Source organism: Thermobia domestica, chromosome 3, assembly GCF_964235325.1.
Source record: "Thermobia domestica chromosome 3, izTheDome1.hap1.1, whole genome shotgun sequence".
Lineage (NCBI taxonomy): Eukaryota > Metazoa > Arthropoda > Insecta > Zygentoma > Lepismatidae > Thermobia > Thermobia domestica.
In genome coordinates this window covers 347,594,137-347,617,749 of record NC_137456.1, presented here as the reverse complement: position 1 = coordinate 347,617,749, position 23,613 = coordinate 347,594,137, and the positions used below count along the sequence as shown (strand labels likewise).

Sequence of the window (23,613 nt, the reverse complement as noted above, 5' to 3'; positions counted from 1 at the left end):
ATACTAAGCCTTCGAAAATTTGTCTTTTCGTTTATTATGGACAACAGATGTTTAATATGCCCTAGCAATATTTTAGGTAGAAAATACAAGGAGTTTTCAAGTCAAACTAGTACTTTTATTTTACATGTATAAAAAGGGGATACTAGCGTGGCGGTACTATACGCAGTTGCACGAGGTGTATCCGGAAACTAAGTACCCTCTTAAAAATATATTAAAGCAGGTTTGTTTAAGCCAAAATTATTTTTAGATGAAAGAGCACACCCTAAACTATTTTTCGACATAGTTTCCACCAATGTTCAAACACTTCTTAGAGCCGGTAACCAATTTGTCCAAACCTTCCTCAAAGAAACATTCCCCTGTCGCTAAGCGGTTAGCGTACGCGCCTTTGGCGTGGGAGGCCCGAGTTCGATTCTAGGCGGGAGCTCATGGTTCGGATTCCACGTTAATCATTAGGTTCATGTCTCATATAGCCTCGCTGCTGAATGGGACGTTAAACTCAAAATCAAATCAAAGAAACACCCCGCGAGTGAAGACAACCATAACTCCACAGCGGTTTTTTTGTCGTCGTCAGTTTTAAAGCACTTACCGTTGAGCTCGCGCTTCAGATGCAGGAACAAGTAGTAGTAGTAGTAGTAGTAGTAGTAGTAGTCATAAGGCGCCAAGTCGGGCCTGTACGGCGGATGGTGAAACTGCTCTCAAGTGAACTGTCGGATTAATGTTTGGGTGGCACCAGCAGTATGGGACGAGCATTGTCATGGAGCATTCCTCTCTTTTTGTTTTGGATTGCGTACCAGCGCTGCGGTAGCGTTCAGACGAAACGGTGCGTACTTGCTGGACACTGGAGGGATATTTGGTTGAGGAAGGTTTGGACAAGTAGGTCTCCCGCTATGACAAGCCTTCGAACATTGGTGGAAACTATATCGGCAGATAGTTGAAGGTGTCCTCTTTTATGTAAAAATAAATTTGGCTTAAACGAACTTGCTTTAGTATTTTTTTTTCAAGACGGTACTTACTTACGGACATGCCTCGTAATTGGCATGTGTGTCATATTACTGATAGGTGGCGCCTTTGTTGCGTTAGTCCAGAGGCCTGTGATTAAGATCGAAGTAAACATCCATCATTACTCCTTTTCATGCTCGCATCTGGCATGCACTGATAAAGTTTCTTGTAAACGAAGGTTAAAACCGTGGATATCTGCAGAAGACTAGCTCTAAGGTTCTACAGCAGGGAAGTCAGATCGGCAGTAGCGGTGAAACGGACTTTTCACTCCTCTCATCGCAAAACCATCCCCTTGCGTTGGAGCCCTCAGTGATGTTTTACTTCGAAGGCATTCTTGAAATTTTTATATGCCACTGTATATTCATATATTCAATACATGTATCTTACATATAGAAGTACATAAATGTTCAAAATGGCCACCTTCCGCTGTAATACATCGTCGAGAACGACATAAAAATGAAATGAAATCTTTCAGTTTTATGTCCCACGGTTATGCCAGCTAGGCTGAAGGAAACGGTAACGATGAGAAATGAATGAAATAGTGGCATGAAGAAAGTGGGAGGCCCCGAGAAAACCCACGCACACGGTGTTTGTCCATCACAAAGCTCGCTTGGCGCAAGCTGGGGTCGGACTAAGAGCGACATACCGATTACGTTGCTTCTGGGGTGTAGCATCACAGGCCTACTCAATTTGCTTTCTCTGATCTTCCCGTGTTTATGGTTGGTTGACTTTCACTGTGTTCTTTACAATCCCCCAAAGAAAGAAGTTTAAGGGGTTAAATTTGGAGATCGAGGTGGCTCTCCGCTGCACGTTCCTCACTGGCTTATCCATCTCTCAGGGATGTGCGATCGAGATGAAAGAGGGGTGGCGCTCCATCCTGTACCCACCTTCATTTCAAAACCCGGTTGCTTTGTTAATGTACATAACACCACAGAAATTGCGTATTCGCCCGCTTTACTAATAAGATTTTCTGTTTTAAAGTTTGTATATATTAATTTTAGACAAATTGTATGCGTTATATGCAATGTATTTATATTACAGAAATAATTTTTACTATTAAAATGTATTATATAAAAATACTAATATGTAAAAAACAATACTGACATTACTAATATTGTTGTACACTCTACACAAGTTTTGTCGCCCCACGTAGCACAGTGGCTAATGCTCTCGTCTTGTGTGCGAGCGGTCCCGGGTTTGATTCCCGGTGGAAACACTCGCTCGAAAAAGTATAGAAAGCTTTTTCAGGCCAGCTATCCTGAGTAAGATTTTTCCTCATTCACACCAGGCAAATGTTCGGATGGTACCTAACATATAGGTCCCCAGGCCGCTTCCTTCCTTCCTTTTGCTCGAAGAGTGTGATTGCCGAAGGACGTCATCCCTCATATATGGCCATTAATGCCGAAAGCCCAGAAATCTAATTCCTAATTTTTAACCTGCATAAGTTTTGTTTCCAAGTACAATTATTTTGTGTCAGTTGGCCACTTTTCAGTTAATGTGATGGTGACCAACATATTCAGATACCACTATATTAAGCATTTGTTTCAGTTAACTTCAAATTACAAGTAAATAGTGGTGTTTATTTTCTTCTAATGTTTAGTTTTATTTGTATTCGAATAATTCAAAACAAATGATGAACAAGAATTTTAGGAATGATAAAAAAAAAATGAATCAAAAGATTGCGATCTTGGCCAAGAATTTTAGGAATGATAAAAAATTAATCAAAAGATTGTGATCTTGGCCAAGAATTTTAGAAATGATAAAAAAAAATGAATCAAAAGATTATAATCTTAGCCAAGAAGTTTAGAAATGATAAAAAAAAATGAATCAAAAAATTGCGATCTTGGCCAATAATTTTAGGAATGATCAAAAAATGAATCAAAAGATTATAATCTTAGCCAAGAATTTTACAAATGATAAAAAAAATCATTCAAAAGATTATAATCTTAGCCAAGAATTTTAGAAATGATAAAATAAAATGAATCAAAAGATTGCGATCGTGGCCAATAATTTTAGGAATGATCAAAAAATGAATCAAAAGATTATAATCTTAGCCAAGAATTTTAGAAATGATAAAAAAAATCATTCAAAAGATTATAATCTTAGCCAAGAATTTTAGAAATGATAAAAAAAATGAATCAAAAAATTGCGATCTTGGCCAATAATTTTAGAAATGATCAAAAAATGAATCAAAAGATTATAATCTTAGCCAAGAATTTTAGAAATGATAAAAAAAAATCATTCAAAAGATTATAATCTTAGCCAAGAATTTTAGAAATGATAAAAAAATGAATCAAAAGATTGTGATCTTGGCCAAGAATTTTAGGAATGATAAAAAATTAATCAAAAGATTGTGATCTTGGCCAAGAATTTTAGAAATGATAAAAAAAATGAATCAAAAGATTATAATCTTAGCCAAGAATTTTACAAATGATAAAAATGAATCAAAAGATTATAATCTTAGCCAAGAACTTTAGAAATGATAAAAAAATCAATCAAAAGATTATAATCTTAGCAAAGAATTTTAGAAATGATAAAAATATGAATCAAAAGATTATAATCTTAGCCAAGAATTTTAGAAATGATCAATAAAAATGAATCAAAAAATTGTGATCTTGGCCAACAATTTTAGGAATGATCAAAAAAATGAATCAAAAGATTGCAATCTTGGCCAATAATTTTAGGAATGATCAAAAAATGAATCAAAAGATTGCGATCTTGGCCAATAATTTTAGGAATGATCAAAAAATGAATCAAAAGATTATAATCTTAGCCAAGAATTTTAGAAATGATAAAAAATGAATCAAAAGATTATAATCTTAGCCAAGAATTTTAGAAATGATAAAAAAATGTATCAAAAGATTGCCATCTTGTCCAATAATTTTAGGAATGATAAAAAAATGAATCAAAAGATTGCGATCTTGGCCAATAATTAGTTTGTGAATCAGGGGCTACAAAATTTTTGAACGGACCCTAAATCGAGTTTTCGTATTTTTTACGGAATAAGCACATCATACACTGAGAAAAATCCGTTCTCCGGACAGCGGTATATTGTACAAATATACGGAATCCTCTTGCTTACCACAGAAATCAGTATGGAGCATACGTTATCCGTATGCTACATATGCACTGCCCTTAGTTGTTACATCATGCCGTTGCAGGATATCTGACATTAACAGTTTTCCGTATATCACATGCATATACTTATGTTACCCTCGTCAGCTATATGTTATATACGTCTATTTGTATGTGAGATCCTGACCGCCTATATTGTTTCGTACGGAAAGTACGTACAGATGTAGCACTTATATAGAAAGTATTATAAAACATGCGTTTTCAGATATACGTCTACTGTACGTTAAGTCCAAAGACTACAGGAATTACTCATGTAACCTATCTTTTTAAGTATCCCACCTACAATTTTTTTCTCGATATACTGAGTTAACTGATAGTCTGGGTTTGGCTACCTTATATGTAGTTATCCAGATATAAGGCGTACAAGAAAATTTTTGCCTGAAATATGTTGAATCTTTTGATCCAAAAAGTGAAAAAGCATCTTTAGTTTTGTGTAAAGAAAGGAAAATATATTTAACCAACTGTGGAAAGGAAGATTTACACTTAGAGTTTGTTGGGTTTTAGAAAAAAAAAAAAGATCTTGAACGAGCGGCGCATGAGAGGAGCTGAGCTAAGCTTTTAATCCTGCCGTCTCGCTGGAAACGAAAGGAAAGGGGGAGGGAGAAACTCTTCAAAAACTTAAAACGCCACGAAATTTCGCTTTCGAAATGATACTTTTAACGTTAATTTTTTATGAAATGTTCATAAGTCGTTTCCCCCTTTTTCTTTTGAAATCTGAAAGGAAAACGAAAAAAGTGAGGGGGAGGTCTGGCGACAGAGGGAATTTCAAATAGATTGCTTTGCGCTGTTTCCTTTGCTACGGTGAATTCATTACGAGGGGTTAACACAGTCACTTACATTTCAGCATATTTTTCGCTTGAATACACTTTCTCCTTTCGCCATTCACGTTAGGACGGAGTTACAAATTCAATGCAAGCATTGTTATCAATATTTAGGAGAAGTTTTCTACAATTCTGATTAATTAAAACAAAACAAGAAAAATCTCACATTGAAGATTTTCAACATTATAGTATATACATTTAAATACAAGGAGGTTCACGATCGCGAAGAATTAAAGTTAGGTTGAGCTCCCATGTGGCTGTCTGGTTGGCATACACGCTTTAACACAGAAGACCCGAATTCGATTCCTGATGGGAGATCATGTAATTCGAATCCCTTGTTAAGCGGCAGTTCCACATCTCATGTACTGTATGACGGGGTTACTTTACACCAGACTAAAAGATTTTTTTAAAAAAGAAAATCGCATGTAACTTACAAACGAAATGATTTAGAACACTGTATTTTAAACATATAATAGCTAGATATATAAGGAAAACATTCACGCAAGTGCATTAGTAAGCATTCAATATGACTATAGTTATTGAAATATAAAATTTGGTGCAAAGTAACCCCATAGGTGGGGATACTTTGCATAACATACAAAAAAGTATGTTCAACATACGAACATAACGTTTCTGTGCAATGTTTTCCCTTCAGTATTTATACTATTACTTTCTTCACAAAACTGCATGCAGTCTACAAATATTGATATTACAATGAGGGTACCGGTATCGATACTTAGTATGAATTACCAATATTTGTAAAGAAAATTATATATTATCCGGTACTTGCACAGGAACTACATTCTAATAGTTTAGCATGTGTCCCACAAAAATGTCAACTCAGGAACAGGAAAAAAAAAAATCACCGTGAACTGATTTGCCTTGGTTGCTCTTTATGTCCAAGAATATCTGAAACATAATCAGTGGACTATTTACGGGATTTGGGACTTTCAGGCTGAAGCCCACTCAAATTGCATGATTTCTCTTTTTTAAAAATCTAATGTTAGTCATTCCTATGCGTATAAGCTTCAATCCCCCCCCCCCCAAAATCTAGTGATTATTTAAAAAAAAAACTAAGCTTTTTCTGAATGAAACCTCTCTCATACTATTTTTCTGGATCCGCCACTCTTCATAATGCATGTTCCAACAAGAATTCCATTCCGGCATCTATCTAAATAATTAATTTATCTAAAATTAGAAAGCAGGAGGTACCTGCAGTAGTAATTTCCTATTTAAGGGGTTACTTTAAACCGGTGCAAAGTAACCCCGATTAAAGGCTGAAACCGCCTTCTCCCAGTTTTATCTTTTTTTATGACTTGAAAACATTTCAAACTTCAATTTCAACTATTGCTTCGAAGTCCCATTATACATAGTAATATTCTATGAAACTGACTTAACTTTGACGGAAATTCTCGTACGTGATCCCTTTCAAATTTTGGTAGCCTTTAACAGTGACTGCTTTCCATACCTCTACAACAACAAACCCTCCGGGTAATTAAAACTTTTGTTAACCCCCAACATTATAGCCAAAATACAGTTAGATGTTCTATCTTATGGTGGCAGTTAAAACTTTCTCTTTACAGTTAATGGTTTTACCGACAGAGGACTGTGAAACTTTTCATAAATTGTGCAAAGTAACCCTGTCTTACGGTAGCCTCGTTGCTGCAATGGAAAATGGATGCTAAACTTCAAATGAATCAACCAAGTAGATTAATTAATAGCAGGAAATGACTGGATCTTCTTACAGATCCTTTTATTATCGGGACTTCTATTGAAGAATTAACTGAAAATGTATATAAGCACAATTCTCCATTTGCAGTAAGTTATGAAGTGCGAATGTGAAATAAAAGCAAGGATAAAAATTAGGGATGGCCAGAACCGGTTCCTGGTGGAATCGGTTTTCGGGTCTGAATGGATCCGGTTCTAGAAGATCCGGTTCCGGAACAGGTTTTTGGGATTCAGGTCTGGAACCGGTTTTTTGGATCCAAGTCTGGAACCGGTTCTTCGGATCCAGTTCTGGAACCGGTTCCCAAGATCCAGTTCTGGAACCGGGTTTTCGGATCCAGGTCTAGAACCGGTTCCGGAACCGGTTCTGAAAACTGGATCTCCGAGAACTGGTTTCTCGCGGAACCGGTTCCGCCGGAACCGGATCTTTGTGGCGATCCCTAATAGAAATGACGAAAGAAGCCTTTAGGAGGAAGAAAATACTATTTTGTGGGACCTTGAATAAAGAGTTGAGAAAAAGACTCATAAAATGCTTCGTGTAGAGTATTGTACTGTAGGAGTCAGAAACGTGGTCATTACACAAAAGTGATGAAAAACGACTGGAAGCTTTCGAAATGTGGGTGTGGGGAAGAATGGAGAGAAATAGCTGGGTCGAGCGGATAACGAATGAGAAGGTCTTAGAAATTATTGAGGGAGAAAAGAACAATTTTAGATATTAAGAAGAGGAAAACAAACTGGTTGGAACATTGGCTTAGAAGGAACTGTATTATGAAGAACGTGCTAGATGATATAGTGGCAGGAAAGAGAGGGAGGGGGCGAAGGAGATTACAATTAATGGACGATATCAAAAAATAGAAAGAATCGTACGTGAAGACGAAGAGGTTTACTGGAAAACTGTGAAGCATTTCTCAGTTAGGGCAAGTGACTTACCAATAATGGTAGAACGCCTATGATAATGATGATGTATTTTCTATAGTGTATTGCTAACTATTGTAGGAATAAACGCAGGTTCGAGGCCTTCGAAGGTAGTCTTAAAAGTAAATCCTCGGAGAAAAGTTAGACAAACCAACGCGTAAACTGAGAAGGGTGCATGTGACTGCGATAACTCAACGGTAGAGCACTCACCTTTGGTGCGTGAGGTTCTGGTTTGATCTCACTCACGCCAAATGGGTTTTTGTAATGAAGGAACACCGTGTGCGTAGGTTTTCTCGGGGATCTCCCGTTTCCTCACAATTTCTTCATAGCAACACTAGCATCCATCTCACTATCACCGTCTCCCTTAGTCTTGGAACATGGAACGTTAAACTAGATAAAAATGTGCACAATGAAGAATTTCATAATGTTGGGGGTTAAAAGTTCTAGGAGGATTGAGTCATACAAATACTAGATTTAAAATATGTGTGTTGTGAATATATGATATGTTTAAAGTATATTAGTGTGACTATCACATAGGCAGAGGTCTCAACACAAGACCCACACCTTCTTTGAACAATTAACCTGAAAAACAGATTAAAGGTAGTTCTAAATACCGCAGTATAGCTTAGTGACTTGCGATTGTCATTGAACGGGTTGAAAACCCTTAATACAGAGTATTATCAGAGTATTATGGACAAAGAGCCTTAGATTAAGGACCAGTCAATAGTATATTTGAAGGTGGAAGAGTTTTGTACTGTGACTTTTAATGAAACATTCAATGAGATTGTAGTAAGGACTACAGAACGGGAGGTTTCTTGAGAAACTGCTGATCAAACTTCTTCTTAGGAGAAAAAGTGTTGCCAACTAACTCGTTAACAAAAGTGAAAATATTGTTACGTGTCTGTTTGTATTCTACATATGATTTTCTAGGTATACAAATTCATGTGAGTATGATTAATATCTGAACACGACAGAACTTCTTCAAACGGGAATACTAACTATCAAGAGGTGAAAAAAAGTTCAGATAAGTAAATAGGTGGCTACAGAGAAAATATGGTACCGTGCAGGAGCTTACTCAAAGAATGGGTCCTCGGGGTCCGGACCCCCCGAAATCCCAACTATTGTGTAAATTTAATTATAAGGGCAATTTCATAAATTTTAATGCAATTTATCCTCATATTGAATTTCCCTCCATCCCCTCGCCGAAACCCTTTGAACCCCCAAGAAATAAATTCCTGGGTATGTCTTGTATCATAGATTAATACAGGATAGTCGTTTGTGCAGTACTTGACTAATGGCTTTTGAAGCCAGATTAGAATGTTTATTGTTTTTACTTCATTTGTCATACTACCGTCTTGGTTAAATGGTTCGTGTTCGATTTTCATGTCAAAGTGTAGATACAGTCAGGCCGGTAGTTAGCCCAAAAATGTAGGGGGGGGGCGTCCGGCTGAAGTTAGGGGGAACCCGATTATAGTTCATTTGCAAGCCTACCGTAAAAATTCTAGGAGGGGCAGCAAAAATTAAGGGGGCGGCCCTCTAGACCCCCCTTGGATACGGGCTTGGATACAGGTTCATGTATTTTTGAAGTTTGAAAGAGACTATTGAACTCCAAATAAGCTAACGACCTAGCTGTAAATTTTATTGCTCCTAGAAATTTTGTATTACTGCATGTAAGATATTATTTTAAATATTCTATCTGGGAGCACTGGAAGATTTTTTTTTTACGTTGTTTTCTCATTAATTAATAAGCGATATTGGTTTTGCTCACTTTGCTTCGAAATTAAATTTCTGCGTTCCTCTTCCCCTACCAACATGATCAGACCGAGAAACGAAAGAAACAAAATTGAAAGAGAGAGAGAGAGAGAGAGAGAGAGAGAGAGAGAGAGAAGCAGAAAATAAAGGCAGAGATGCATTCTCTAACTTCGAATAACTTGAAACAAACTACATAGTGTAAAATATAAATGGCTTCTAATTTCAGCCCTCTTAAAATGTTTTTAATTAATTTATTTATTTTGTTCAGCGTCAAAGCTACATATATTTGAATTTCAGTTGCAATTTATTAAAGACTGAGTTAAGGTATGTGCCTTATTTTCCACTCGGACTAATGCATAGTTACATTGTCAACAATCTAACATATAAAATTGCAAGTGACTATGTTTCTGTCTTCATACCTGTTGAACCACCCGACCGATCTCGATCAAATTTTCAACATATATGAGGTTTGCGCCTGGGATGTTTTTTTATCATTTCAGTTTGCGGTACAAGTTAGCGTTACAACTATGATAATTGTTTTTGTAGAGGTTGCATTATATACTTTAGTCATGTCGTTCACTTATAACGTTAGGCTTACTAAACGGCGTGACAAACATCTTGGCATTTGAAGGCGGCGCTCCAAGTTCCCTTTAAATGCTGCCAGCAAATGAGAGGCCTGCGGTATTGCCACGTTTATTTTGTACACATCCACGTCTATCCTCTGCCACCTGATCGCGCTGTAGTTCGTCAGCTTAGCCAAGGTAACACCCCTTAGCACACGGCAACATCGCGTCAGAGCTTGCGTCTTATTCGTTTAGCTGAAATGCCAAGATGTTTGTCACAGGCTTTAGTTAGGCCTAACAACATATAAATTTTCCCATATATATAACATTCCACTAAACCAATCATTGCCAAAATGTAAATATGAATGTTTACTTTAATATAATATAGAATTCCAATTAAAAGCGTATCTAAACAAAAACATTTATAAAATATATAACCATGAACAAACACTCAATACATCTAAGCAAAAACTATATAATCTGAATCTAAACAATCCACATAATACAGTCACATTTTTATCTTCTTTAAAACATTTTCATTTTGATATGTGTGTACTTATTGCAGCACTTATTTCCCAACATCTTTGTGCTGTAACAAGTATTACCTGACCAGGATATTAGTGCGGTTTTTCGTGGAGGGCGCTAGTGTTGTGTTTACATCAGTTTCTAGGTAAGCGCGGTGGGACAGGGGAACGGAGAGCGTCACTCTGCAGTGTATCCAACGATTTTCAAAAGTTGCAGTTTACATGTTATAAGTAGCCTAATCTGTTTTGCTTAATAAAGAACTCCATAAATTATATAGTTGTTATTGAATGCAGTAATGGTTATTCCTGCAGTAATGCAGATGTATTGTGGATAATGGCATATGCATGGAAATTAACAATTTAAAAACAAGATAGCAAACAAATGAATCTCTACCGTGTATTAAGCAGATTACATTTAAAAATTGATTACGTTTTATTTGATTTCATTATAAAACAGTAGAGACCTGTAAAACTCAGTAATAAGATGTTAATGACTAAAAGATTAATTATGGGTTGGTAGCTTAGATACTTGCGCAATATCTTGTAACTGTAAGTTTAAATCAAGTTAAGGCTCGCGATGCTTGTATTTGTTTTAATGTAGGTCTATCGATTGACAACTAAATTATTTTCTTGAGTTGTAGCCAAGAAAGAATTCCGATACGTTTCCACTCGAGAACTGTGGAAGTTCTCTTCGTTGGTCTATTGGCTAGCGCATGTGTCTTTGTTGTACGTGGTTCTGTGAGACCCCAACAATTAATTTTACAATCTTTCACTTTCATTAATCATCTGTCTCCTATAGCATAAAGAACATAATCATGGGACGTTAAACTAAAGAAATTTCATTTCAGTTTTTCGATGAATGTGAACCCTTTGGGGGAAAAGGAAGTGAAGAAGAAATTTTCTTAATTTTTTAAAGGGCTACGGGATTGGATAGCTTGTCTTTCGGGATTGCCTTGTAAAACCTGATTACAATGCATCTTTCTTTTAGGATTATTATCGTAATCCAGCCTTTTGGTAAATGTGAAATAAAAGTATCGATAAAACATCAGCGTATGGGTAATGTAAGCATAAATATCATTGGTTCAATACACAATAAATTCACAACTTTTATTTATGAGTATAGAAATTCCCTTTGAACTCCCTCTGAATTTCTTTCAGACCCTAGGTCTCTTGTGACAAAGAATTAATTCTACTATCTGTTTTCATACACAATATAATTTTGAAACTTCGGAGCCTAGTGTTGTCTTTGTGTAATACATAATCATTTGTCGATTGACTTCAGAAGACTGAGTTTAGCCCGTGGGCATAAGTTGCATATAGTTCAAACATATCAGATGTACGGTCTTGTTTAACAAATCCCGTGTACACATATGAAATTCAAAGACAAAGGCAATCAATCGTCTTTAAACAGCTGTGTTTTTATTTCAAGTGTAAGTACTAAAATGTGCTACGTATAGTTCCAAAAGGAGATCCTTAAAAAAAAAAAAAAAAAAAAAAAAAATATGCACTTACGTACCTAACATTGGCACTCATCTTCTTCTTCATGATTTGATGTAAGAAGCGGCCGCATAATTTCCGGCCAATTGTTTCATCGCCGGTATCTTTGAGCAATGAGATGGCAGTGGAAGACAAACTAGGTTCTTCTAACTTGATATTTTGATAAACTTACGCAAGTGGTTTTGTTACTTAAATACATATCTATTTACTCTAATCAATTTCAAAAGTACCATTAACTTTATAATAACATAATGAATGTAAGAGTTACCATGAAAATGTATTTTGTATTTCTTTTTTAATATGAAATTCATTTTTTTTTCTGAATTTCACTGGAGCTATAAGAAATCAATTGTCAGGCTCCCCACTTTAAATTTTAATCGCTCCCCTACCGCCCCCAATGTAACATTGGGTTTATTTCTTTTAAATGTTTTTCAAAATATGGTAGAAATACTGGATTTTCCAAACCAGGCTAAATGACAGGTTAGATATCAGAGAAAGTTATCTTTATCTACCATCTTAATTAGGGGCGGATCCAAATCTCCTTCGGAGGCGGTTAGATTATCAGTTTCTCTGTCACCAGTCTTTTGCAGCACATCCGAAAATGATCTCAATGCAAATTTGTTACTGAAGGTACTGTCAATCGATCGATCACATGGTCCAAATTGGTAGCAATTTCGAAGACGCCTTATCTCAAAACTACACAATAGAACTTGCTTTAAACAATGAAAGCGCAGTTGCGAAAGTATAACTTTGATTGACAAAAATGAACTTCAAGGTTTTGTTAACGGATGAAGTAGGAATTCCTTACACTCTAATGCTACGAAGTTCTCAGTGTTTCTTTGTACAACACTGAGGTTAATTTATTCGTAAGTTATTGCCAAATTAATATGGAGGGTATATGTACTTTTTTTTTTTGCAGTCCCTTAAAATGTTCAGAAAATAACTTACATAACTTTTGAAATTGTGTTTGTCTTAACTTGAACATATGCGTGAAGTGGTTTATTATGAACAGGGCAAAAACAACTGTGATAGATTAATTACAAGTAATCCGGTTAGAAACACTGTTGTTTGTATTTTAGTTCCAAAATCGGCCGCCCGCACTCGTTCGCTGGTCAGGATATACCTGCACATAACAAAAGTGTAAAGATGTTTAAAAGAAGAAAAAAATAATAGTGTATTATGTGGATTGTTTAAATTCAGATTATATAGTTTTAGCCGAGATGTACTAAGTATTTGTTCATGGTTCTATGTTTTATAAATATTTTTTTGTTTTATCAGCTTTTAATTGAATTATAGATTGTAACAAAGTATACATTCGGCTTAAGTTTAGAGTCGCCCCTCCAGTCTGAAGTTGCCCTTGGACTTCGCAACATACAAAAAACAGTGCTTAAAGTATTAAACATTGTTACATTTCACTTAATTTCAGTACCCCGTGTGTTTCACAAAAATTTAAAAGGTTTTCTTCATTATTTTTGCGCATCCGTTCCACCTGTTCGCCATATTTTACAACTACCATGCTGCTGAAACCTTCCGCAATGCTTCCGCATCCGGCAAATAGTACTAACTTCCACATATCTTTTCTCGTATTAAACATAACTCTCCTGCCGAACTTACATTGCTAAACATCAAATAAAAACTCCCAATTATCATTTCTTACCTTATTTCTCCTGTAAATTTTCCTGATTTTTATAAAAAGCGGAGGGGTAACTCTAAACTTAACCCATACATTCATATTTACAATTTGGTAATGATTGGTTTTAGTGGGAAGTTACATGTACAGCAAAATTTATGTCGTTAGGCCTAACTTGTAAGCCTAACATTATAAGAGAACGTTGCGGCTAAAGTATATAATGCAGCACTCACCATAAACAATTTTTACAGGTGTAAGTTAGGAGAGGGGGAGGGGGATATATTAAAAATGATCGAAAATGACCGACATTAGTGTCGATTACATAGTTTTCGGGATGGCTAAGACGAAGAGTGACGCTTCTGATGCCGTTTAAATCGAACTTTAGCTCTTTATGTATGTTCAAAATGAAACGCATTATCCCCGTGCGAAGAACGGGTATTCTGCTAGTAACAACTAAAAATAGAAATTATATTTAGAGTTCAATATATAAGATTCAAACTACAGTTTAATGTTAGATTCGAACTACATATACACCCATCAAAAATCGAATCTAGGTCATCTGCGTCTTATGTCTTTGTATCCCACCAGGAATCGAACACAGGGCCAGACGAATTCTTGCTTTTTGCCTCTGTGTGTAGGACTTAATATGATTTTACCTACGTGATTTTTACTGTTTGCTTTTTTGTCGTAAAGATAGGCGTAGAATATTTTTCTCGTAATGTGTTAATTTTGTGCATAATAACTAAATAACTTAACTGAATAGATAATTTATGTAAATTTTATTTCTTGTTTGATACTCAAACTATAGTGTGCGTAAATATTAGAACCTAATAAGACGGTTCTATTGACAGCAAAAACATAAAAGATAGTGATTTTTTTTTTTTTTTTTTTTGACAAGGGTTCAGTGTCCCAATACTAAGTTCCATTTCCGCCCTTTCTCCTATATTAAACCGGAAGTAGTAAACCCTTTTTTCGGTTCAAATATTGAACTTTTTCAGTTTAACGTCCCACAGTTATGCCCTTTAAACTAAAGGAGATGGGTGATCAATAAAAGTGGATGATTGTGAAAATAAATCTTTGTGGTCTCCCACCCGGGAATCGAACCCAAGACAACGTGTAGCAAAGGCACATGCGCTAACCACTAGACTAGCAGAGAGGGCCCGGTTTTAATATTCAATGCGTATAAGGTAAAAACGGATGAGGTTGCGAAAACTATTTATTTTTAAATTTAATACAAGTGAATTAAATTTATTTATTTATTTATATTATTTATTTATTTATTTATTTATTGGACAGCGTCCAATTTATTTATTTATTTATCATCAACACAGCAGGATATAACTCAATTGCAGTGTTAAAAATTACTTAATTACATAATTACATATTCGTAACTCTTGATAACGGCATTTCTAAATTTCCTAGGCAACATATCATATATATCAATTCATTATTATTTACACACACATATTTTATTAATACAAAGCTGTTGTTCTCCAGTTTGGTGATTTCATCAATATATTAGTGTTTGATTTTTTTTTATAGTAGTAGAGGCCAGTGCTTTTACGTGTTTTTAATGAAGGAACATGAAAATTCAATGAAGAAACGAAGTCAGAACAGTCCAAAATATTTTGAGTTACTTTCTGAATGAATAATAAACATATGACGTTTTTGTTCTAGTGTTGGAAGATGAAAGTTCTTAAGGATGGTTTTATAGTTGTTGTAAGTAGGATAAATGTGAGTTTCTTTGTAAGTTAGAAATTTCAAAAATTTTCCCTCTGATGATTTTTTAATTGAGACGGGTTCGAAATAGTACAAGCATACTCTAACTTTGAACGAACATTTACGTTATACTACTTCTGTAATATTGAACAGTTCTTCAATTCTAATTATGAATCCTAATAGCTTGAATGCTTCACTTGTTAAATTTCCAATGTGACTATCAAACTTTAACTTAGCATCAAACGTTAACATCAAGATCCTTAACTGAATCATGCCTATTTACTATATATTTATTAATTACATAATCAAAGTGACGAGGTGATTTGCTCCGAGTGAACAATAACACTTTATACTTGCTTGCATTGACTCTCAAGTTGATTAGAAAAACACCAGTTACTAATATGATGTAGACTTTGCTGCAGTTTTATGTTATCGTTCAGAGAATTGATTTCAGTATATATTTTTAGATCATCCGAATATAGTAACTTTTCGTGGTCAGGAATGCAGTCAGGTAGGTGATTAATAAGCAAGAGAAATAACAATGGACCTAAGTTTGAACCCCGAGGAACTCCTGGGGATGCAATATATTCTTTAGATTTGTATGCATTAAAAAGAACGGATTGCAGCTTCTGCTCTAACGCCTCTGTTGAAACCGGAAATGGGAAATCTGCCACTTCCGGTTTAAACATATGATTCTTTATAGTTTGGAAGTCTATGGTAGTTTCAAAATTTGAAACGTAATTCACTTGTTTTAATTATTGGTTTTCCTTATTTTCCTCCTCTTACAGTGACGTTTAATTATATGGATTTTTGTTTGTCATAATTGATTTATTGAGAGTTCCAGTAGATAGGTTATTTGAATTGTTATTTAAAACTATTTAACGCTTTATGAACCAATAAATATGAGTAAATTTTTAAGAAAATTTATAACTACAATAATAATTAAATAATATTATAAAAACATACTCCTTTTAACAAAAACAAAATACTTTCTTCTTTTATTATAATTATTATTATTGAAAGGAAGTCCCTTTTTGATATATCGTTTGTAATATCATATGTATGCAAAAATACGTTTTATGTTTACAAATAAATGCGCATACATTAAAACTAAGAAACGACAGTGTATGTTTATGAATACTGTGGTTTCCATAAACGTATGCGGTGATAACTAAATGCGGAAACTGACATTTGAATAGCATAAATGAATCTTGCATTTTTATTAATGAGGTTCTTCAACTTGGAAATTCACATTAATGTCCGTCCTTGTTGGTTTAAAACCTGAACGAAATATTTAGGTTAAATTACCGCAAATAAAATTGTGTCATTAGGTAACTTAAACATGCTGTAATAATGATAATAAACGGTTTGTAATGAATAGTAATAACCACAAATTGTAACTAAGAAACATAAAGATGTTCTCTTGTGTGTACAGATTTGTCCTCTTTATTTAACATTATAGTATTTCCAGTCCATACGTTTGTGCTTTAGCGTGGAGTTGTGAAAACGATGTTCAGTGTTCGTAATCTGTGAAAACGAAATTATTTTTCGCATCTTGTACTTCTGAAAATTGCTTCAGATGCGTAAAAAGAAAAGAAACAAATCCACAAAACTTCAGCTTAAATTTGAAGATATAAAAAGTAACTAAATAAGTGTGTACTGTGTGGTTTAAACGTTGCTTATTTTCAAGAAATTAGAATGAATCGGAGCTGTTGTGACCAATATAATCAACTAATACAGACTAAAAGTGTACTGTGCAAAGTGATAGTTATTTTTTGGTTATCTTATTTGGGAGAACGGATGTAGTTATAATTATGGTTCAGATTTCAACATGTTCTCCAGAGAATGAATCAAGCCACTCTTCTGAAGAATTCAGCGGAAACAAAGCCGTAATGTGAGTAATCAATGAAATACAGTCCAAAAGTGTATTTATTTATTTATTTATTTGTGCATCGGAAAGGGCCTATCCGATTTGCCATAAGGACCAGATTGTGTCACGTGATGAGGTCAAAAGTCATATAGCGTGCTTAATCGAGTCGGGAGATTCCAAATCCAGATATGAGATATTTCAAGCGCGTAATCTCCGCGTGGGGCGCTCTAGATAATTCGCAGAAGATGCATATACTTTATCATTAGTATTGATTTTGCCCAAACAACTTGACTTTTGACCATGTTCTATTCATATTTACCTTATGTGCTATCCATCGTTTTTAAGCTCTTCATTATGTCTTTGCAATAAGCTTTAAATTAGCCATCTCCTTATTACAGTTTTTAAGATATGTGGACGACTTCAGTTTTTTCGTAGGTTTTCCATTGGCATTCATGTTAATGTTTCGGCCATGTTCCATCCATTTTAGAAGAATTGGCTTTTGGACTATAGAATCTCTATAGTCTCTTCCACATTTTAGCTGAATTTCAGCCATCTCCCCCCAAAAGTCTGTTCACATCATTGCAACCGGATCGGTCCTTTGGAACAGGGTAAAAATTTCATGTTTCTTAAACTGTATCTTTTGAATTTGCAGTTACTAGTAATTAATGACTGTTTAACCTATCTCTGTATCCTGCGTCAATTTTCGTTATATTGGTACAGTGGGACATCGATAACTCAAAGCTGAAGGGAATATATAAAAATTTAAGTTACCGAGTTTTTCGAGTATCAAGGTAGCCACAATAAAAATTTGAGATACCGAGGTTCCGCGTTCTTCATGAAAAGTGACTATATAACCTAGCAACAATGACAATTATGGACAAGCATAGACTTATAGCTTTGAATTATCGCGGTCATATAAAGAGAAATTCAACTTATAAAAGGTAAACTTCGACTTGTAGAGGTTCACAGATACAAAAAATTCGAGTTACCGAGTTTTTTTTTAAATACATAAATATAAAACCCTTAACATTTAACGAATCGAGGTTGTAATGTTTAAACATTCGAGTTACAGAGGTTATTTTAACATTGAGTATTATGGACAGTTTTCAAGGAGTGTGAAAAAATTCGAGTTGTCAAGGTTCGAGATATCGATGTGCAACTGTACAGTGATTCCAACCTTTTTTTTTTTTTTGCCTGGCCACACACTTCACTGAACACACGCGACATCACTACACACGAACTTGATTTTTTGTTAATAATAAAATAAATTATTGGTGTTTCTATAAAGTAATGACTCTACGTAGCAAAGCGTTGTTGCTGTCGTGGAGACGTAGATTGGTACAGTCTATCTCAAAACTGATTTTAACTCATTGTTAAATATACTTGTATATCAAAAATTAACCTGAAGAATGTTCCCTCTTATATATTACTAGCCAATATTTCCAGTACCTCCTACGGGTACTCATCTTCAGGGCTAAGGCTTAAGAATATCTCTATGCTAATATTCACATGTTAATGTTTTAACAAACAGTGGTGTGAAAATACAGTAGGAAGTAAAAATCCGAACTAATCGGGACCACAGGTAGTTCGGATTTTAAAATTGTTCGCATTTTCGAAAATGACCAAGAAAATGGTATTTAGGTTTACATATACTGTATGGTATGCTCTTTTATCGGTACAGTGGTTATACCCTACATACAGTAATTACAATACCGTACGTAAGGCTACTTACATTTAATGTTTCCGAAGAGCCTGCTCGCACATTAAATTACACTGTTCTTGTAACTCACACTTAAAAGTTAAATTGTATAGGCCTAAGGAAAAATAACAATAAAATATGTATGACAAACAATTACATATGAATGAGGTTTGTAAAAACACTGACATCAGACAACGCCGACGGACAATCCTTGTTTGTTTATCGCTAGCGCTAAGACAAAATTTAGAAAAGCTCCTAGGGACCGCGTACGGATTTTTGACGTTCGGATTATCGACGTCCTACTGCATATACAAACTCTTCATATTATAGTAGTTATATGTGTGCACTAACTTTAAAACCCACCTGTTATATCCGCAAGAAATCTTTTAAAAAAGCAACATTATCCAGGTTAGTTTTTGATGTGTTTTAATACACTCAGTTACTAATTATTAAAATATTCATAATTTTTAAGTTCTAAAATTTCGCGACTCACCCTGTGGGAATGCATAACAGACGATAACGGACACAGATCGATTGGGAACCATTGTATTAGTGTATTATGTTGGTTCCGCTTGGTCCCATATAAATTTCAAGATATTCTTATAGTTCCATGAAACATCTCAGTAGGTGCAGTGAAGTCGGTTAAATTTTGTTTTAAAATGTTCTTGTTGGAAGAAACATTAACAAGAAAGTGTAAATAAAATTGGGTTGAAAGGAAGGGTTTGCTTCAGTTTGAACGCAAGGTCTACGTACTACCGATAATGTACTTTTTTTTTTTATTATTTGTACTCGTTATTATATACCGTAATTTTTACTACGTTTTCGAAAAAAAAGAAAAGTTTAATATTCGAAAATTGTGAAGTTATTAAGAAGGCACAACAACACATAAATAATTACATCCTGTGTTTCATTGTTTATCACTGGATCTACAAGGCAATGATGATAAGACGGTTGTTGGAATGATAAAAACAAGCAAAAAAAAAAAAAATACTCTTGATGCTGTACGCATAATGTATTGCGCAATTTGCTTGGCTGTACAAATATACATATGTTTTGCCACTTTCGTATACAAATAGCCTTTATCGCGCTATAAGCTCTTCTCGTCACATGTAACTAAGATTGCCAGATTGAAATGAAGGCAAGCTCGGAGAACACTGGCGTTTGTCTAGTTGGGAAAAATTAAAAGTTTATTTATTTATTTTAATAGTTAATACCACCGTATTTTTTAAAAAATATTTATAACCATTACTAACTACCAATCCCTAGTTACAGGTCAATATCACTTTTTATCATCTGTTTCCAAAATATTGGAAATAGCAATGTTGAAGCGGTTAATAAATTTCTATAAAAAATTTAAAATAATAAACCCTACACAACATAGTTTTCTGAAGAATAAAAATACATCTACTGCACTACGAGACTATGTTCAAAACATATAAAGTACGGGACAAGAATAAACGACCAAAAATTCCATTAAAACTAATGACTTTTTAGTCGTTTATTCTTGTCTCGTACTTTATACCTCCTTTGAAAATAAGTTACACATTAGGTTTATTCTGTGACTTCAGTAGAGCGTTTGAAAGTGTTGATCATAATATACTTCTACGAAAGTTGTTTGAAATGAAATCTTTCAGCTTAACGTCCTACGATTATTTCCTTTAGGCTAAGGAAGACTATTATTAAGGCAAGTGAATGACGATGGAATAATTGGTGGAATGAGAATGAGGGAGGCAACGTAGTACCCCAAACTTACTTGGCCGGGGATCGAACCAGAGACCCCAGAAAATTATTTCAGTATCATATTAGAGGAGTTGCACTCAAATCCTTTGAATCATATTTGTGCGAAAGATAACAAGCTGTACATATTTCTCATTTGATAAACTAGGCAATATAAATGACTGTAAACAGATATAAAGGAAATAAAATTAGGAGTTCCACAAGGGAGTGTTCTAGGGCCATTGCTTTTTTTAAAAGCTATATATAAATGACCTTCCAAATTCCGTGGAAACTGTTCATATGATACTTTTTGCAGATGATACATCCTTACTAGTAACTCGAGATGTGAATATATTAGAACAAAATTTAAGCATATCCAAGAGTGTTTTGAAGAAAATAGATTGTGCTAAATGAGTCGAAAACAAAGTATTTAGTTTTTCAACCGCCGAATGACAAAAGAATAAACGAAACAAATATAAGTTGAGGAACTAAAATACAATATAGAGATACAACAACTAAGCTTTTAGGTATAATACTAGACCAGAATCTCAAATTTGATCATCACATAAAACAACTGTGTTAAAAGTTTAGCACAATTTGCTTTGCAATTCGCTTATTCGATGGAGTGTCAATTATAACATTATATTATGCAGATGTGGGTTCTTATATAAGATATGGAATTATGTTATGGAGTAATATTATAAGATCACGCGCAGCCTTCAAAGCACGAAAGAAAATTATGAGAACTATCATATGAAATAATCAAAGAACTCACTGGAAATCATTATTTAGAAAATTAAATGTTATTAAATTGTTCAATCATTTACATCAACCGGTTAAACTGATTAAAGATGTTAATTAGTTCAAGGTAGCAGTAAGGAAAACGTATTAAATCATGCGTTTTTATCCTGTTCATGAATTTCTATATGGAAAACATGAATAATAATTCTAGGACAACTATAGCAATTATCATTGTTTTACTTAATGTCATTTATGTAAGTAACACTTTCATATATTGTAAACAATTAATTATTCGTAAACATAATACGTATTTATCATGTTAATGTTTTCTCACGTGTTCTATACCAAGGTGCGATTTGCTTATATATTTGCACACAGTAAATACAATTACAATACAATTACTACTGAACAAATGCTACTAAACGTACGCTATCTGAATTGACACAAAACATTAGTGACAATGGATGTCCATCTTATTATTCATATATTTTGGAGTTCCTTGCTACATCCAGAAAAGTCCTGTTTTTCTTAGCCGTTTTGTGGAAATCTTCACAGGTCATTTTCAATTCATCTGAACACAAATTTAGGTTATCACAAATTTTGTATCTTGTGACCATAAAGTTTTACTTGTTAGGCATTTGCAGTACGGAGTGATGTACTGAAAATACATCGCATTGTTTTGAAGAAGTTTGCGCATCTGCTTTCTTTACTTTTTTTCTTTAAAAAAATCCACAATTTGTAACAATCATTATTATCTTTCTCATCAGCTTATGATGTCGAGATTTCAAAACAAAGAACTTGTTGTACAGTTCATTTTCATCGAAGATAATTTTACGTTTCATCCCCTTTCTATCAGTTCATTGAATGAAAACAGTGTTGATTACGCGTTATAATACAGATACAACAATGAAAAGAATTAAAACCCAGCCTTTTGTTGCAATAACAATATAATCTTTGTAAATAACTAAGAACAACTACGTACAGGATTTATTATATATGGCTTGGTTATTAATTATAGATCATTTATTATTAAAGCCCGCAGGTGTAGTTTGTTGTCTAGTGATTTGGCATCCTTTACACATAACATCACCAAATACTGCCAAATTTTCGAATGCAGTAGACAGTCTTGTTCTCAATATTAGGCAGGCTAGAGGAAAAGTGCAACAGCCGGCCCACTGAACCCTTTCATCCGGCCCACCTGACTCGTTGTTGAAAATATACTTCTTACACAATCTTAAACTGAATTGGAAATATTTCCGGATAACTGATGTCCACGAGTCCACCTTGGAAAACACGTTGGAACATCCATTGTACAGTCAGAAACAATATTAAGTATTGGTTGGAGCTATCATTTCTTATACCTCCAACTCATTTCTCCGTAAATTTTGTATTTCGGGGCCGCCATGTGCGGCAGTTAACCCCATTCGTGTTGTCGAGAACGAAAGCATTCAAAAATTTAACGAAATACTGTATTTACCAAAAACTTATGCATATCGTCTAGGGTGTGTATAAATATGGTAGTTGTTTTATAAGTAAATAATAAAGATCTGTGGTAAGGGTTTTTTCTTTATTTTGTGTGGCGAGTGTAAGACAAATTATAATTTTTATCAACTCTGTATTAACAATCATTATTTTTATCGTTTCAGTCATTTAACCCAAACGTCGACGTGGCTTCCTCCAGCAGAGAATTGGGTTCCAGGTAGTACAGGCTTTCCGTATGGTTGGGAAGAAGCTGTAAATAAGGACGGAAAACCGTATTTTGTCAAGTAAGTCTCTTCTCTTCTTCTTATTGTGTTAAAACGTATATTTATTATACTTTTATAATTCCCGCAGGTAAGATAACGAACTCAAGCTGGTTCTCTCTCTTACAGTGGATTCTGTTTCATGATGATGATGTAAGCATTTATTCAATTTGATGGTGATACTCATTGTTGCTTGAGATAGTGGTATAAACAGACCTTCCTTGCATGGGGGCTATCTTCCTGTTATGTAAAGCTGGGTCCTGCATAGTGGAGAAAATTGGATGTGTCTTGTATCCGTATTGTAGGTGTAGTCTTCTCCCTTGTACAGTACCTGTAGGTTTTCTTTAGGTGTAGCATGTCAGATGCTGTGCACCACATCTCCCTTCAGCTTCAGGAACAGACACGAAACGTACAGGCGCGAATTAATAGATCTTGATGTATAGCAACATCATAAGTTTATTGCAATCTATTAGATTTATCGTAATATGCACAGGGACAGTCAGAACAATGTGGTTTACTTGAAATAGTATGTTTCTGTACGAAGTTTTATTTTAGTTTTCGTTTG

At 34.5% G+C, this 23,613-nt stretch overlaps 1 protein-coding gene across 2 annotated transcripts in view; it reads left to right on the top strand.

Annotated features, from left to right (window-relative positions):
• Positions 1–23,613, top strand: part of LOC145681284 (uncharacterized) — a 548,035-nt gene that overhangs the window by 414,147 nt on the left and 110,275 nt on the right. For both annotated transcript variants that reach the window (XM_081752913.1, XM_081752914.1), the window contains one exon: positions 22,953–23,072. In XM_081752913.1, coding sequence (XP_081609039.1) covers positions 22,953–23,072 — 120 coding nt within the window. The remainder of the gene's footprint in view (positions 1–22,952; positions 23,073–23,613) is intronic.